This window comes from Tachysurus fulvidraco, chromosome 1 (assembly GCF_022655615.1).
Source record: "Tachysurus fulvidraco isolate hzauxx_2018 chromosome 1, HZAU_PFXX_2.0, whole genome shotgun sequence".
Lineage (NCBI taxonomy): Eukaryota > Metazoa > Chordata > Actinopteri > Siluriformes > Bagridae > Tachysurus > Tachysurus fulvidraco.
In genome coordinates, this window is record NC_062518.1 from 17,247,370 (window position 1) to 17,264,869 (window position 17,500).

Sequence of the window (17,500 nt, forward strand, 5' to 3'; positions counted from 1 at the left end):
TGGGTTACGTATGTATGTGTGGGCGGAGCTATCGATACAGGGGTGGGACCCGTTTGGGTCAGGGGCGTGTTTGTTTTGGTGATTTTATATGTCAACATTGGCTTTCAAACAACGGAGACCGCACCTTTAACGGTTTCATCATTTAAACACATCCAGGTGAGGTTCAGATTTCTGTACAAACACATCACCTTAAAACACCTTTAAACACCTTTATATTCCAACTCTGAAGTCAGAGCACAGAGCCAGTCATGATACAGTACCATTGGAGCAGAGGGATAAAGGGCCTTGCACAAGGGCCCTCTGTGGCAGCAGTGCTGGGGCATGAACCCCGATCATCAACCCTTAACCGCTTGAGCCACCACTACCTCATATAAAACCCCTCACTACGAGATGAACTGATATCTAAGTGAAGTGCAGTGTGTGACGGATGTTTCAGTGTTTTACTGTGTACTTTACCGCCGCTGTCGGAGATTTTGCCGCGATAAATCTGATCCTCTACCACATCGGTCCAATAGAGCATCCTCTGACTGAAATGAAAATCCAGAGCGATGGTGTTCCTCAGAGCTGGTACCAGCAGGCTGTAATCTCCCGTCTTCAGGTCGATGCGCCGAATTTCATGCCGGATTGAGAAAATCACAAACGGCTCAAACGGATCTGGAACAGATAAAAAACACAAAGAAACGTACCGATAACCAGGAAGTGGTCAGTTACAGGACATTTTTACATTGTGCGAGTGCAGAACATTACATCATAATCCTGCTATTAACTTTTCCTCACTTCCCTGTGAGCCCAGGAGCTCACACAGCCCCAGAACATCAGAGATCCACCTCCATGCTATACAGTGGGGACGGTGTACGGTTCACAGTAGACCTTGTTGACTTCTCTCCAGTGTTTAAGTGTTTAAGGCTCTGTAAAGTTCACTCGTGGTCTCATCACTACACATGACTCACGAGTCTTGTCTAGGTTTGTCTGGTGTACTGAAGGAGGGTTGTGTAGTGTCATAGACTGCATCTTTCTCCTGGTGACTCCACCATGCAGGTCATTTGTGTTCAAGTCCCTCCTTATTGTGCCCCTGGAAACACCACCACCAGAGCAGCCTGTATTTCTCTCCAAGGTGTTTGTGGGTTTTTCTTTGCGTCCTGAACAATTCTTCTGGCACTAGTGGGTGAAACCTATCTCACTCTACAGCCCTGACTGGCATTGTCAAGTGTTGAGATCTTTTTATATCCTGCTTTATAAAGTTCCTCTAGCTTATTAAGCAGGTCCATATTGTGTGTGCATGTGTGTGTAAGTGAATAAGTGATTTACCCATGCTCTGACAGCTGTCTCCATCTGCCTCCAGCCTCCACCCTGGGTAACAGGAGCACGTGATGGAGTGTGTGTGCTGTTCACATACTTGGCTGCAGCGTGTGTGTTTAGCGCATACGTCCTGTGATCCACAGCTGTGTCCGTCAGAGCCCAGAAACAAACCGGTAGGACACACACACACTACTCCTTTACCTGGAGCTACAACACAGCCGTGACTACAACCACCGTTATCCATCAAACACTGATCTGAGAGAGAGAGAGAGAGAGAGAGAGAGAGAGAGAGAGAGAGAGAGAAAAGCCTGATCACGTAGTTTTTAGCCATGTTGTTTGGACAGTCAGCAGAACAGCTTCAGAAGAACGCGGGGTTATGGTTAGGGTTAGGGTTAGGGTCAGGGTTAGGGTTAGGGTTAGGGTTAGAGCATGTGTAGGAATGTAAAGGGTTAACAGCTCACACAAATATTGAGGGGCCAAATTATTCAAGGCCTTATAAGTGAGCATTCAATACAAAAACTAACAGGAAGCCAGTGCAATTTTTCCAGGATAGGTGTGATGTGCTGTGTGTGTGGATTAGTCAAGCAGAATTAGTGTCTTTAAATCTTTTCCCCTACACATTAAAGGTGGGGTCTCCGATTTTTGAGAAATGCTTCAGAAAACTGAGTCGGACCGAATAATAAACAAAAATCAAATCAAAAACAAAACTAACGTGTAGCCAATGAGCAATGAGTCTTGTCAATATGGGCGGAGAGAGTGTTCAGTGCGCATGTGTGACATTAGCAGAAAGCGGTTTTAACATCGACATGGAGGATAAAAACAAAGAAAGAAAGAGAAGAAAGGCTTACGATAAGGCAAGAAGTAGGACGTGTTAATATAGGATCAGCTTTCCAGCGCTGGAGAGAACTGAAGGAGCAGGAAGTTGGCCACATATTCACAGGTTGGAGTTTCCCGAGTCAATAACTCCTGAGCTAAACGCTGTTACTACACAAATAACATCTCTTTTCTATCGTAGTAATGTAGAGAGGCAGCTACAACCGCGTTTTGTGTAGTAACAGCGTTTAGCTCAGGAGTTATTGACTCAGGAAACTCCGACCTGTGAATATGTGGCCGACTTTATTTAAGACTTTATTTTTTCCTTCTCGATAGGTGAGTAACGTTGGTTTTGCTTTGTTACACAGAACTAATATATGCCTTTGTCCTTTACATGATTATGCTTGTGTGTCATTTTTGCTTGTTTGTTTATCTACAATCGTATTGTTCTTCCCTTCAGCTATGATAAAGACACGTCTCTTTCTGTTAGCCGCCTGGGTATCGTATGTATGTGTGGGCGGAGCTATTGATACAGGGGTGGGACCCGTCTGGGTTAAGGACGTGTTTGTTTTGGTGATTTTATATGTCAACATTGGCTTTAACCCTAACCCTAACCCCTTTTCCCTACAGAGTAATGGTAGCAGTCCATTTGTTAAACTGTCATTTAAAACTTCAAGTAAATCTTTCCCTAAAACATGCCAGAAAGACTTATAAAACTCCATCTATGCCAGCTTCTATGCCACACTCCATACTCATTAAATACCTTCCGTAGCTCTATTGATGTTATTTCTCTGTTCAGTGCTGTTAGTGCCAGTCTTGTGCCAATCTTGTGCCAGCCACTTGCAGCAGCTCTTCTAAAAATCTCTGTACTGTGGAATGTTCTCTGTACTCACACACATTTTCCTTTTCTTTATATCAGCTTTTTCAGATAAAATCTGTGCAGCCTCAGACTGCCGCAGACTGCTGCTCAGGCTGTGTATAAAGCGTTTCCATCTGGTCCACGTTCTGGAATCATGATCTTTCTAGTGCACCTTGTGCTTAAAACTCACGGGGGTCCGAGTGACTGTAAGGGTCCGAGTATGGGTTTGGTTTTCTGTTGATTGTGATGACTGAAGTTCTGTTATCTCATCTTCTAGTTGTTTTTTTTAATAGACTGAGCAATTATCTCGTGACATTATAAGTGTACTGTTGTCAACTGTTTTATTTGTGTTTTACCAAAAAAGGTAAAGATATCAGTAAAATGCTGTCGTTCAGTAACACAGTGTTAAAATGCCAATAAGCTCTCTTTGGTTTAATACAAATTAAAACTGAAACACATAAAACCAAGCTGTGGTCTGAAAAACCGACCGAGTGAGTAGTGATGGGAAGTTTGGTTCTTACGGACAGTTCGTTTTAATGAACCAGTTCAATAATCCGCTTCACCAGTTCTTTTACGTCCTGACGTAATGATGTAATTCACGATGACGCCATGATGTAAATTCCTTCATCTAATCTTTTTTCACTCCTGAGTTCATACAGTTTACTCCTACACGAGTATATGCAATAACGTAAGCACAAGTAAAGACACTTGTGGTCCCTGGGAGAACTTTAAGGTTTCATCACCATCATTACTTGGCAGGTTGTTCATTTTAGTGACATTTTTTTTTAGTCTGTCTTTGTCCTCAGATCACCCTTCGCCCATTAAACGCTTTAATCTAATTTGTACTGTATTATCTTCATTATCTTATAACATTATCTTCAGTTACACTGTCTCGAGTACTGGGACGGTCTCTGTGTTTTCAGTGATATTAGACTCAGAAGTTAGTGCTTTCTCTGCAGTAGCACTGATGGAGACCGTTTGTTCCATCCGTGACTGGAGAGTCTGCTTCGACTTCTCCGTCATGCTGATTTACTCGACCCGGCCTCGTCCACCTCCTAGTCACAGTGCATCAGGTAATCAAACCCACTGATTTCAGATGTTAGTGTGCGCTCGAATTCAGTGCTGTTGTTATTTAGGACCGTGTACGTGAACCTTCTGAATGAGCACACATATATTTCCCAGGTCTGATTTACTTCATTATTTAATCTGGGAGACAAGTTAACAAACAGAACCACTGCACTGTTCATCCTGGACGCTGCCCAACCACCTCCCCTGCAGCCAGGCAGCGCTCCTCTACACCCGCAACGGTTAGCACTCGCACACCACGGCTCCACGTCAGGTTGTCAAGGGGGTCTCTAAACTGGGCCGCCATGCTTCCAGCAAGAAAGATGGTGCAGACTGCCAGGGACTTGGCTAGAGAGTACGGATGTAGCAAAGATAAAGTTCTTAAAAAGTGAAAGAGAAAAATGAATATAACAAAAACTGCACTGGAGAGAGAGGGAGAGAGGGAGGGGGGGGAGAGAGGGGGAGAGAAAGAGAGAGAGAAAGGGGGAGCGAGGGAGAGAAAGAGGGAGGAAGAGGGGGGGAAGAGAGGGAGAGAGGGAGGGAGAGAGGGGGAGAAAGAGAGAGAGAGATAGAAAGAGGGAGAGACACAGAGACAGAGAGATAGTCAGAGAAAGAGAGAGAGAGGGCGAGACAGAGAGAAAGAGAGGCAGTCATAGAAAGAGAGGGAGAGAGGGCGAGACAGAGACAGAGAAAAAGAGAGGCAGTCATAGAAAGAGAGGGAGAGAGGGCGAGACAGAGACAGAGAGAAAGAGAGGCAGTCATAGAAAGAGAGGGAGAGAGGGTGAGACAGAGACAGAGAGACACAGAGACACCGAGAGAGAGACAGAGAGAGAGAGAGACAGAGAGAGAGAGACAGAGAGAGATCTAGGTTTTTAAGCAGCTCCATACTCTGTGCCTAACCCTGTGTTCCCAGACACAGAGATCACGTGTGTGTACTGTGTGTGGTGAGAATTAGTGTTTGTAACAGAACCTAAACACTACAGTGTTCACAAGAGACACACTAGGTCTCATCACCTGCTCTTGTGAGTGCAGGGTTAGCCTCAGTGTGTGGACTTTACATTTACATCCATGTTACTGACCACAGTAGGAACCCTCGTCTGATTGGTCGGTGCAGTCGGCATGTCTGTTACAGATCAGCTCCGGAGGTAAACACACTGACGTGTCATTAGCGCAGGGGAACGAGGGAGGCTTACACACTGACACCACACACCCTTCTTCATCAGAGCCATCCTTACAGTCTTCATCACCATCACACACCCAGCTCTTAGAGATGCACTTTCCTGCATGTACACACACACACACACACACACACACACACACACACACACACACACACACACACACACATATAACTAATCATAACACTTTATAAAAGTAATAATTTACAATAAATGGGCAGAACTATTAAGTAGCAAAGTAAAGTAAAGTGGGCAGGAGAAACACACAGAGAGACAGACAGACAAATGTATGGGGGAGGGAGGGAGAGGGGGTGGAGAGAGAGAGGGAGAGAGAGAGAGAGGGAGAGAGAGAGGTGAAAACTGAGAAAGAGATAAGTATCTGTCAGTCAGAGAGACAGAAAGAAATAACTGTATTAATAGTGCACACAAACACACACAAACACACACACACACACAAACACAAACACGCACACTCACTCTTGTTCTCAAGGTAAAACACTAGACACATTTAATTTGTCAAGAATGTGGACTGACCATGAACCAGCCGAGGGGGGGGGGGGCAGAGAGAGAGAGGGAAGGAGGGAGAGAGAGGGAGAGGGGGGGGAGTGAGGGAGAGAGACTGAGAGAGAGAGAGAGAGAGAAAGAGAGAGAGAGAGACAGACAGACAGAGGGAGACAGACAGACAAAGAGAGACAGAGAGAGAGAGAGAGAGAGAGAGAGAGAGAGAGACAGACAGATAGAGAGAGAGACAGACAGAGAGAGAAAGAGAGACAGACAGATAGATAGAGAGACAGAGAGAGAAAGAGAGACAGACAGAGAGAGAGACAGACAGACAGAGAGAGAAAGAGAGACAGACAGATAGATAGAGAGAGAGAGAGAGAGACAGACAGACAGAGAGAGAGAGAGAGAGAGAGAGAGAGAGAGAGAGAGAGAGAGAGAGAGAGAGAGAGAGAGAGAGAACCATGCCAGTTTATACCAATTACAGATCAGAGACAGGAATTAGTGTCAGATGGTGTGTCTGAGTTTGATGATGAGTGAAGAATCTCCAGAGAGAAATGTACACACACACACACACACTGCTCTCTCTTTCTCTCTTATACACACACACACACACACACACACACACACACACACACACACACACACACACACAAACCGTTCCTACTTTCTCTCTCTCTCACACACACACACACACACACACACACACACACACACACACACACACACCGTTCCTACTCTCTCTCTCTCTCTCTCTCTCTCTCTCTCTCTCTCTCTCTCTCACACACACACACACACACACACACACACACACACACACACACACACACACACACACACACAGGGCTAAACAAACCCCACAATGCACCTGGAGGTGTCCCACCTGAGCTCTTACAGGTGAACTTTGATTTGTGGTCACACACTCTGTGCACTCCATTACACATGAGCTCATCACTACCGTCTTCACAGTCAGCATCGCCGTCACAACGCCATCGCTGTGGGACACATGACCCATCTCCATGGCAACGGAACTCCGCCTCACTGCAGTCACTAACAGAGGCTATTGCTGGGAAAGAGACAGAGTGAGTGTGTGGTTACGTGTGTGTGTGTGTGTGTGTGTGTGTGTGTGTGTTACCTGTACAGGTTGTGTGTTCGTCACTCTGATCTCCACAGTCGTCGTCTCCGTCACACACCCAGTGCTCTGGCACACACTTCCCATTGGAGCACTGAAACTGGCCGACTGAACACACACGCACACACTCCAGCTCATCACTGCCGTCCCCACAGTCGTCCTCTACACGGCACAAAGAAAGAGTTTACTTCTAACATCATCATCATCATCATCCTGTCAACATAAGAGGTAGACAGGTATAATCAGTTAGATATAAAAACATTTACTCTTATTGTGATACGGTTTAGTGTTAAAATATTTATATATGTTGCTATTCTCCCCCCTCCCCCCTCCCTGTATCCACCCTCTGTATCTCTCTCACCCCCCCCCCCCCTCTATATATATCGCACACACACACACACATACTGAAAACCGACAGCCGATAATCAGACTGACCTGAGTCACAGCGCCATTTGCTGCTAATGCACCTGCCATTGGAGCAGCTGAACTCGGAAAGAGGAGAACATGAGGGAAAGCCTGAACACACACACACACACACACACACACACACACACACACACACACACACACACACACACACACAGAGCTTAGACTCTTCTCTCTGGAATAAAAAACATTTGTATATATTTACGACTGACAGAAACGTCTCCCATCTCCCTCCTGCCCCGACACACAACACTGTTGGTGCTGAAGCATTTCTGCTTGTGTGTTGATCTCATTAAGCTCAGGACAGTTGTGAGAGTCGTTCTTACTGCACAGCTGTATAACGGAGACACGCTCATTAGTGCACTTTCTGAAGATTTCCTAGCATGCTCATGGTCAGGTCAGAGGTGATGGTGAGAAGATACCACAGCTGGTCTGTAGGATGACGTCAGCCAGCTAACGAGCTCTAAAGACCACAAAATGATGCCATCGACCGTAAATGTCTACACCCTTCTGATCAGGAAGACATCCCATAATACTGTAGCTCACTAGTCTACGCTCCTGAACATCATGTGGAGGAACAGGACATGATGAGAGACGCAGCTTTCACACACCGCTATTTAATATGAGCTAGCATTAGCATTAGCACATAACGTGACCGTGTTACACACTTGGAACATATCTACACTTCATCATTAACACCTGAGGCAGGTGAACTTTACACTCCTCATCTCCTCACTTAGCCTTTATTTATTTTTACTCATGTTCATTTCATTAAAATGATTTGTATTCAGGACTCGAGTCACTGTGACTGGACTTTGCAGTCACACGGTAAGATCTTGTCTCGGTTCTCCTGCTAAACACGGCGGATACACACTAAGTACCCGGGACATGGTGTGTGTTCTTCCCTCAGACTGATGAAGCTAATCAACACATAACCTTTAACTCTTTGTGAAAAAACTCAGCTTCCTTTCTGAAAAGAATAAAAACCGATCCTCAAAGTGCATCACGTCGGCCTTCAGTTTATTGTTCAGATCTCATGTTCACATGTGAAAGCCAGCGGTGATGAAAATAAAAGATGCGACACACTGACTGAAAGCTCTGCTGGTGAATCTACATGCAGGATTATTATCTGTAATAAAGCATGTGAGGAATAAGGGCTTATCTAAACATCTGCATCATTACCGCACTGACTGGGTGCTGACTTCAGAGACAAAGAGAAACACTATAAGAAAGGGAGTCAGGGTGAATGTGAGTCAGTGTGAATGTGAGTCAGTGTGATACCGAATTAACGAGAGATAAGGAAAAAAAACAATGACTCACTGCACCACAAAGGCTCGTCTGACTCGTCCCCACAGTCATTGTCCCGATCACAGCGCCAGCTCTCTGGGATGCAGCGGCCATTCTGACAGGAGAACTGACCGACTCGACACGTCTGAGCTGCACACAACACATCACACAAAGTAAACAAACACACAACACATTACACAAAGTAAACAAACACACAACACATTACACAAAGTAAACAAACACACAACACATTGCACAAAGTAAACAAACAAACACACAACACATTACACAAAGTAAACAAACACACAACACATTACACAAAGTAAACAAACAAACAAACACACAACACATTACACAAAGTAAACAAACACACAACACATTGCACAAAGTAAACAAACAAACACACAACACATTACACAAAGTAAATAAACACACAACACATTACACAAAGTAAACAAACACACAACACATTACACAAAGTAAACAAATAAACAGACAAAAATTACACAATAAACAAACACACAAACACAAAAATTACACAATAAACAAACACACAAACAGACAAAAATTACACAATAAACAAACACACAAACACAAAAATTACACAATAAACAAACACACAACACATTACACAAAGTAAACAAACAAACACACAACACATTACACAAAGTAAACAAACACACAACACATTGCACAAAGTAAACAAACAAACACACAACACATTACACAAAGTAAATAAACACACAACACATTACACAAAGTAAACAAACACACAACACATTACACAAAGTAAACAAATAAACACACAACACATTACACAAAGTAAACAAACACACAACACATTACACAAAGTAAACAAACAAACACACAACACATTACACAAAGTAAACAAACACACAACACATTACACAAAGTAAACAAACACACAACACATTACACAAAGTAAACAAACACACAACACATTACACAAAGTAAACAAAAAACACACAACACATTACACAAAGTAAACAAACACACAACACATTACACAAAGTAAACAAACACACAACACATTACACAAAGTAAACAAACACACAACACATTGCACAAAGTAAACAAACAAACACACAACACATTACACAAAGTAAATAAACACACAACACATTACACAAAGTAAACAAACACACAACACATTACACAAAGTAAACAAACAAACACACAACACATTACACAAAGTAAACAAACACACAACACATTACACAAAGTAAACAAACAAACACACAACACATTACACAAAGTAAACAAACACACAACACATTACACAAAGTAAACAAACAACAACACATTACACAAAGTAAACAAACAACAACACATTACACAAAGTAAACAAACAACACATTACACAAAGTAAACAAACAAACACAAACAACAACACAACACTGCTGTTACATTAACATTCTAAAGATCACATCTCAGTAACACATTCATGTTCTCCGAGATAAGAGCTTTATTAAACTTCCACTAATATTTATATAACAGAGGGCTGAGATTAAACTGAACACACTACAGGTCTCACACACACTCATACACACATATGCACACACACGCACACACACTCACACGCACACACTCATACTCACACATGCGCTCACACACACTCACGCGCACATCCTCTCACGCACACACTCATACTCACACATGCGCTCACACACACTCACGCGCACATCCTCTCACGCTCATACACACATATGCACACACACGCACACACACTCACACGCACACACACCCATACACATTCATTCACACACACATGCACACACACACTCATACGCACACACACACACACATACTGTACGCTCAGATGTGTGTGTGTGTGTACACAAAGTAAACAAAGAGCGTGTCCTCTCACGCTCATACACTCTCACGCGCACATGCATACACACACACACACACACATACTGTACGCTCAGATGTGTGTGTGTGTGTACACACATGCACACACTCGTACACACTCACACAGACACATACACTCACACACCCATACACACTCATACACGCACACTCATACACACTCATACACACACACACGCACACACACACATACTGTACACTCAGATGTGTGTGTACACACTCACGCACACACACACGCACACACTCGTACACACACACATACATTCACACACACACGCACACACTTGTACTGCTGTAACTGTAATGTTACTTCAGCATGTTTGCCCCAGCCTCATATCACAACTCCTAGAGTTAAAGAGTAAGTGTGTCAACTTGAGGCAGCGCGTAGAGCTGAGTGTGTGCTCCGGCACGTCTCCACTCCACAGAATCAAAGCTGATGTGATGTGAAATGTCTGAAAATCGGAGGCGTTTCCTGTGGAGGAGGCTGGAGAGGATTTGTAGGTATTTTACTTTCCATTCTGATGAAATCCAGCAGCGTCTGAGGAGGATGAGCTTGAAGAGAACGTGAAGTGAAGAGAAAACATTCCTGCTGGGATTGTGGAGAAACTTCAGAAAGTAGGAGAGGAAAACAGACAGGAGGAAGAGCTCCAACACCAACACACCTGGACAGCAGGTATCTCTGCTGAGCCTCAGAAGATACTGCAGCATTGTCACAGAAACAAATCAAGGAGAAAACTAATCACCTTCTAGAGCATCATGTAAAGGCCGTGCAGGATGAAGCACAACACACAGCTTTACAGCTGGAGAGACAAAACCCACCGAGAGTCTGAGAGACGTTTATAGTTCGGATTCATTTTACAGATAAAGAATCTTCCAGTAAACTGTGAAATTTAGTGAGAATGAATCAGGAGGCAGATTAAAAAAGGGCGAATCGATTACACTGACATCTCGCTTTAGCTTCTGTTCCTCAGATAAGATTAGAGTGGAATATTTTATTGTCCCAGAAGAGGAGGTGTGTCTGGACTATCTAAATTAAATCGATTAACACCTTTTCTTGGGTTAGATGCTGTCATTAGTCTGAAACCTTTTTATCGTGGGTCCAGTGACACAAAGCCGAGCGCAAAATAAACGCAGCAGCGAAGCTGAGCTATCGATCCTGAGGATTACGGATTAGGACACGTGTAGATATTATAGCTATAGGAGATGGATGTGATGCTTCTTATGACCCAGTGCTGTCCATCCCCCCCCCTCCCTCTGTCTGTCTGAGATACTCCCTCTGTCTGCTAATCACTACACCACACAATCAGAAGTGCTGCAATCTGTAATACACAACAGCTGAGATGCAGCTCTTTCACCTCTGACCTACAGACTTTCACTATTTAACCTTCTACATCTCATCTGCACTTGCATCAGTCCACTGTGGGTGTGTCCCAATCCACTCTCCCTCTTCACTATATAGGCAACATAAACATCATCATCACCAGCCCACTGTGGGTGTGTCCCAATCCACTCTCCCTATTCACTATATAGGCCATGTAAACATCATCATCAGTCCACTGTGGGTGTGTCCCAATCCACTCTCCCTCTTCACTATATTAGCTACATAAACATCATCATCAGTCCACTGTGGGTGTGTCCCAATCCACTCTCCCTATTCACTATATAGCTACATAAACATCATCATCAGTCCACTGTGGGTGTGTCCCAATCCACTCTCCCTCTTCACTATATTAGCTACATAAACATCATCATCAGTCCACTGTGGGTGTGTCCCAATCCACTCTCCCTATTCACTATATAGGCAACATAAACATCATCATCACCAGCCCACTGTGGGTGTGTCCCAATCCACTCTCCCTCTTCACTATATAGGCTACATAAACATCATCAGTCCACTGTGGGTGTGTCCCAATCCACTCTCCCTATTCACTATATAAGCTACATAAACATCATCATCAGCCCACTGTGGGTGTGTCCCAATCCAGTCTCCCCACTTTATAAGCCACTCAGATTCTTAGCTCTGTAGCTTATTCAGGAAGTTCATGGCTGTACTAGATATCTTTTAAATGACCATAAAATTCAGACTCCCAAACAGAGTGCATTATGTAGTGAACGGAAGGGGATTTGGAATCTCTCTCTCTCTGTCACTGTCTCTCTGTGTGTCTCTCTGTGTCTCTCTGTCTCACTGTCTCTGTCTCTGTATCTCTCTCTATTTAGAGAGCAGTGAAAGAATGATTATAGTAAAAGAAAGTGAAAATAGAAAAAAAGTATAGGTAAGAAGGCCACCAGCACTTCCCAAACTCCCACAACACACACACACACACACACACACACACACACACACACACACACACACACACACACACAAACAGAGAGTGATGTGAAACCGATTTTGTGTCCCGGTTGTGCGTGTGTGATGAATTACGCTGGCAAGCATGAAGCTATTTTACACACAGGACTGAACCAACAGGGGAAATTATACTGAATTGTCAGTGAGGAGCATCAGTCTCTCTCTCTCTCTCTCTCTCTCTCTCTCTCTGTGAGTGTCTCTCAGAGGCAGAACATCTCCATTTAGGACGAGGCTCTGGAGTAGTGCTGCACAGTGGGAGTGAATACAGAGAGAAAGAAAAGTCCTTTTTGTGCCACATATTTATAAACACCAGTTTATTACCAGCTGTGCACTTCATGAAGGAAATACTGCTAGAGGAGGAAAGAACAAAGAAAGAAAGAAAGAAAGAAAGAAAGAAAGAAAGAAAGAAAGAAAGAAAGAAAAGGCACTGTGCGTTAATGATGCCTTTGTGTGTTAGGACACTGACGAGTGTGAGACGAGGCTGCTGATTGGTTGGCTGCTGTAACGTTCATATTATGACGTCATCCACCGTGAAACTACAACTAGCATTCTGTCAGTTTTTTGCACTGACAAACACACAGAGTTTTCTTCACACGTAAGAAAGTGATTTGATTTAGATGGATGTGTGTGAAACGCTGACACACCTGCACAGATGAGGTCAGACTCGTCATCATTGTTGCCGCAGTCATCAGCTCCATCACAGAGCCACTTTTTTGGGATGCAGCGGCTGTTCTGGCACTTAAACTGATCAGGAGGACAGCTGCGATTCGCTGCGGAGAAACACACCGTTATTAACATTTACATCAAGTGTGTGTGTGTGTGCGTGTGTGTGCAAAAACACAACATACAGCAGATTTGTGTTTCTTCATCACTTCTATCTGAACAGTCATCATCGCCGTCACAGCGCCACATGAGCTGAATACAGCGCTGATTTCTGCACTGAAACTCATCAGGACCGCAATGTTTCCAGTCTGATAAAACCGCAGAGGCTGAGAGAACACACACACACACACACACACACAATAAAATCTTTTTCCACTTGATCATCAGTGGCAAAATAAACTCAGATTGACTTTTTATCTTCTTTGAGTTTTATGTTTCATCACAGAAATGCGATTATGTAAAGATGTCATTATTTTATTTACTAAACCGAAAAACAAACTATTACATCAGTTTGTCATGACAGTGTGTGAGATATTCCGTTTGTTTCACGTGATGCTGTAAGATGTTAACATCATTCTGCTGTGTCTCTGTTCACACAATAGAGAGACATGATGAGCTGTAAACATGCAACAGCTGAGTTTTATGACATCATAAAATGTCTGGGCCTATCAGGTCTCAATATGAAAATAAAAGCCTTGCTACAGGAAATGGGGCAGGGCATGTGGAGCTGGATTTGTGCAGATATCTGTCACACCCTTTAATACAGCAAGCAGAAGACCGATTATTCTCATGAGGCAGACCAGGCAGTGACAGCAAGCTAATGTTGATCTAAAACTCCATGTGATTTTCTGGACTCTTGTCTGGTTTAGATTAGACCTCTGTTCCCCGACGCCCTGTAGGTGAACTCAAACACACTCTGTCTGAGAAAAGGTACTGTACAGTTACACATGTGCTCTCAAAGATACCAACAATGTAAATGTGTCTCAAAGGTTCCACAGTGGACTTTAACCTCATGTCATGTAGCTTGTATTCTCCCTCAGCCCTTTAACTAAACATACACTCATCACAGGGCTGTGTGTCATCTGAAAAGTTCTGAATGTCAGTCAGCTCTCTCTTAGTTGTGAAATAGACATCTTTCCTTTTCTGTTCTGATCCGAGGTCATATTTGTGTTTATAATCGATCAGGATATAGCAGCAGTTCCTATTAATTAATCAGTGCTCACACACACACACACACACACACACACACACACACACACACACACACACACACACACAAAACGAGCCTCTCCGTGACCCTGAGCGAGTGATGTGATGAGGTTTAGATATGTGTATGTGAGCAGGTCCAGGACTAGAAGGAAAGGGTAATATTTTATTGCTCCACACCATCCTGAGGCTCTGAAGTTCTCCAGCTTCTCCCCTGCAGACTTTAGTGTTTATGTCCTGAGATCACGTAGCTCAGAGACAATCTGTCTGCTTTCCTCTAAGACGAGCAGCTCCGATAACAACTTTCAAAACCTACTGCACCTCCTGTTTCCATAGTAACCAGTCAACAAGCCTGTGGAGAGAAACTGAAGGCCTGAATCTCTCCTCACCAACCTCGTGTACACAGATTCGTAAATAACTCACGATAAAATGTACACACAGAGAGAGAGAGAGAGAGAGAGAGAGAGAGAGAGAGAGAGAGAGATAGATAGATAGATAGAGAGAGAGAGAGAGAGAGAGAGAGAGAGAGAGAGAGAGAGAGAGAGAGAGAGAGAGAGAGATATTCACAGCAGAAGTGTTCTGGACACAACCACACAAACATGTCTGAGCTTCACTAACATCACTAACATCACTAACATTACACCAGCTTTACTAACATTATTAACATTACACCAGCTTTACTAACATTATTAACATTACACCAGCTTTACTAACATCACTAACATCACTAACATTACACCAGCTTTACTAACATTATTAACATTACACCAGCTTTACTAACATCACTAACATCACTAACATGGCACCAGCTTTACTAACATTATTAACATTACACCAGCTTTACTAACATCACTAACATCACTAACATTACACCAGCTTTACTAACATTATTAACATTACACCAGCTTTACTAACATCACTAACATCACTAACATTACACCAGCTTTACTAACATCACTAACATCACTAACATTACTAACAGTACTAACATTACTAACAGTACTAACATTACTAACATTACACCAGCTTTACTAACATCACTAACATTACTAACATTACTAACAGTACTAACATTACTAACATCACTAACATTACTAACATCACTAACATCACTAACATCACTAACATTACACCAGCTTTACTAACATCACTAACATTACTAACATCACTAACATTACACCAGCTTTACTAACATCACTAACATTACTAACATTACTAACATCACTAACATTACTAACATCACTAACATCACTAACATTACACCAGCTTTACTAACATGACTAACATCACTAACATGACTAACATCACTAACATTACACCAGCTTTACTAACATCACTAAGATCACTAACATTACTAACATCACTAACATTACTAACAACACTAACATCACTAACATCACTAACATTACTAACTTCAGTAGCATCACTAACATTACTAACATCACTAACATTACACCAGCTTTACTAACATCACTAATATCACTAACATTACACCAGCTTTACTAACATCACTAACATTACACCAGCTTTACTAACATTACTAACATCACTAACATTACTAACATTATACCAGCTTTACTAACATCACTAACATTACTAACATCACTAACATCACTAACATCACTAACATTACTAACAGTACTAACATTACTAACATCACTAACATCACTAACATTACACCAGCTTTACTAACATCACTAACATCACTAACATCACTAACATCACTAACATTACACCAGCTTTACTAACATCACTAACATCACTAACATTACTAACAGTACTAACATTACTAACATCACTAACATTACACCAGCTTTACTAACATCACTAACATCACTAACATTACTAACAGTACTAACATTACTAACATCACTAACATTACACCAGCTTTACTAACATCACTAACATCACTAACATTACTAACAGTACTAACATTACTAACATCACTAACATCACTAACATCACTAACATTACACCAGCTTTACTAACATCACTAACATCACTAACATTACTAACATCACTAACATTACACCAGCTTTACTAACATCACTAACATCACTAACATTACTAACATCACTAACATTACACCAGCTTTACTAACATCACTAACATCACTAACATTACACCAGCTTTACTAACATCACTAACATCACTGACATTACTAACATCACTAACATTACTAACATCACTAACATCACTAACATTACTAACATCACTAACATCACTAACATTACACCAGCTTTACTAACATCACTAACATCACTAACATGACTAACATCACTAACATTACACCAGCTTTACTAACATCACTAACATCACTAACATTACTAACATCACTAACATTACTAACATCACTAACATCACTAACATTACTAACTTCAGTAGCATCACTAACATTACTAACATCACTAACATTACTAACATCACTAACATCACTAACATTACTAACATCACTAACATTACACCAGCTTTACTAACATCACTAATATCACTAACATTACACCAGCTTTACTAACATCACTAACATTACACCAGCTTTACTAACATTACTAACATCACTAACATCACTAACAGTACTAACATTACACCAGCTTTACTAACATCACTAACATTACTAACATCACTAACATCACTAACATTACACCAGCTTTACTAACATCACTAACATTACTAACATCACTAACATCACTAACATTACACCAGCTTTACTAACATCACTAACATCACTAACATTACACCAGCTTTACTAACATCACTAACATTACTAACATCACTAACATCACTAACATTACACCAGCTTTACTAACATCACTAACATCATTAACATTACTAAA

At 42.2% G+C, this 17,500-nt stretch overlaps 1 protein-coding gene across 3 annotated transcripts in view; it reads right to left on the minus strand.

Annotated features, from left to right (window-relative positions):
• The window catches only part of LOC113649228 (low-density lipoprotein receptor-related protein 1B-like), a 176,857-nt gene that overhangs the window by 82,591 nt on the left and 76,766 nt on the right, over positions 1-17,500 (minus strand). For all 3 annotated transcript variants that reach the window (XM_047820298.1, XM_047820295.1, XM_047820293.1), the window contains 9 exons: positions 13,646-13,786; positions 13,442-13,567; positions 8,591-8,707; positions 7,280-7,360; positions 6,848-7,006; positions 6,596-6,778; positions 5,116-5,316; positions 1,309-1,554; positions 457-654 (listed from right to left, as the gene is read on the minus strand). In XM_047820298.1, the coding sequence (XP_047676254.1) occupies positions 457-654; positions 1,309-1,554; positions 5,116-5,316; positions 6,596-6,778; positions 6,848-7,006; positions 7,280-7,360; positions 8,591-8,707; positions 13,442-13,567; positions 13,646-13,786 (1,452 nt within the window). The remainder of the gene's footprint in view (positions 1-456; positions 655-1,308; positions 1,555-5,115; positions 5,317-6,595; positions 6,779-6,847; positions 7,007-7,279; positions 7,361-8,590; positions 8,708-13,441; positions 13,568-13,645; positions 13,787-17,500) is intronic.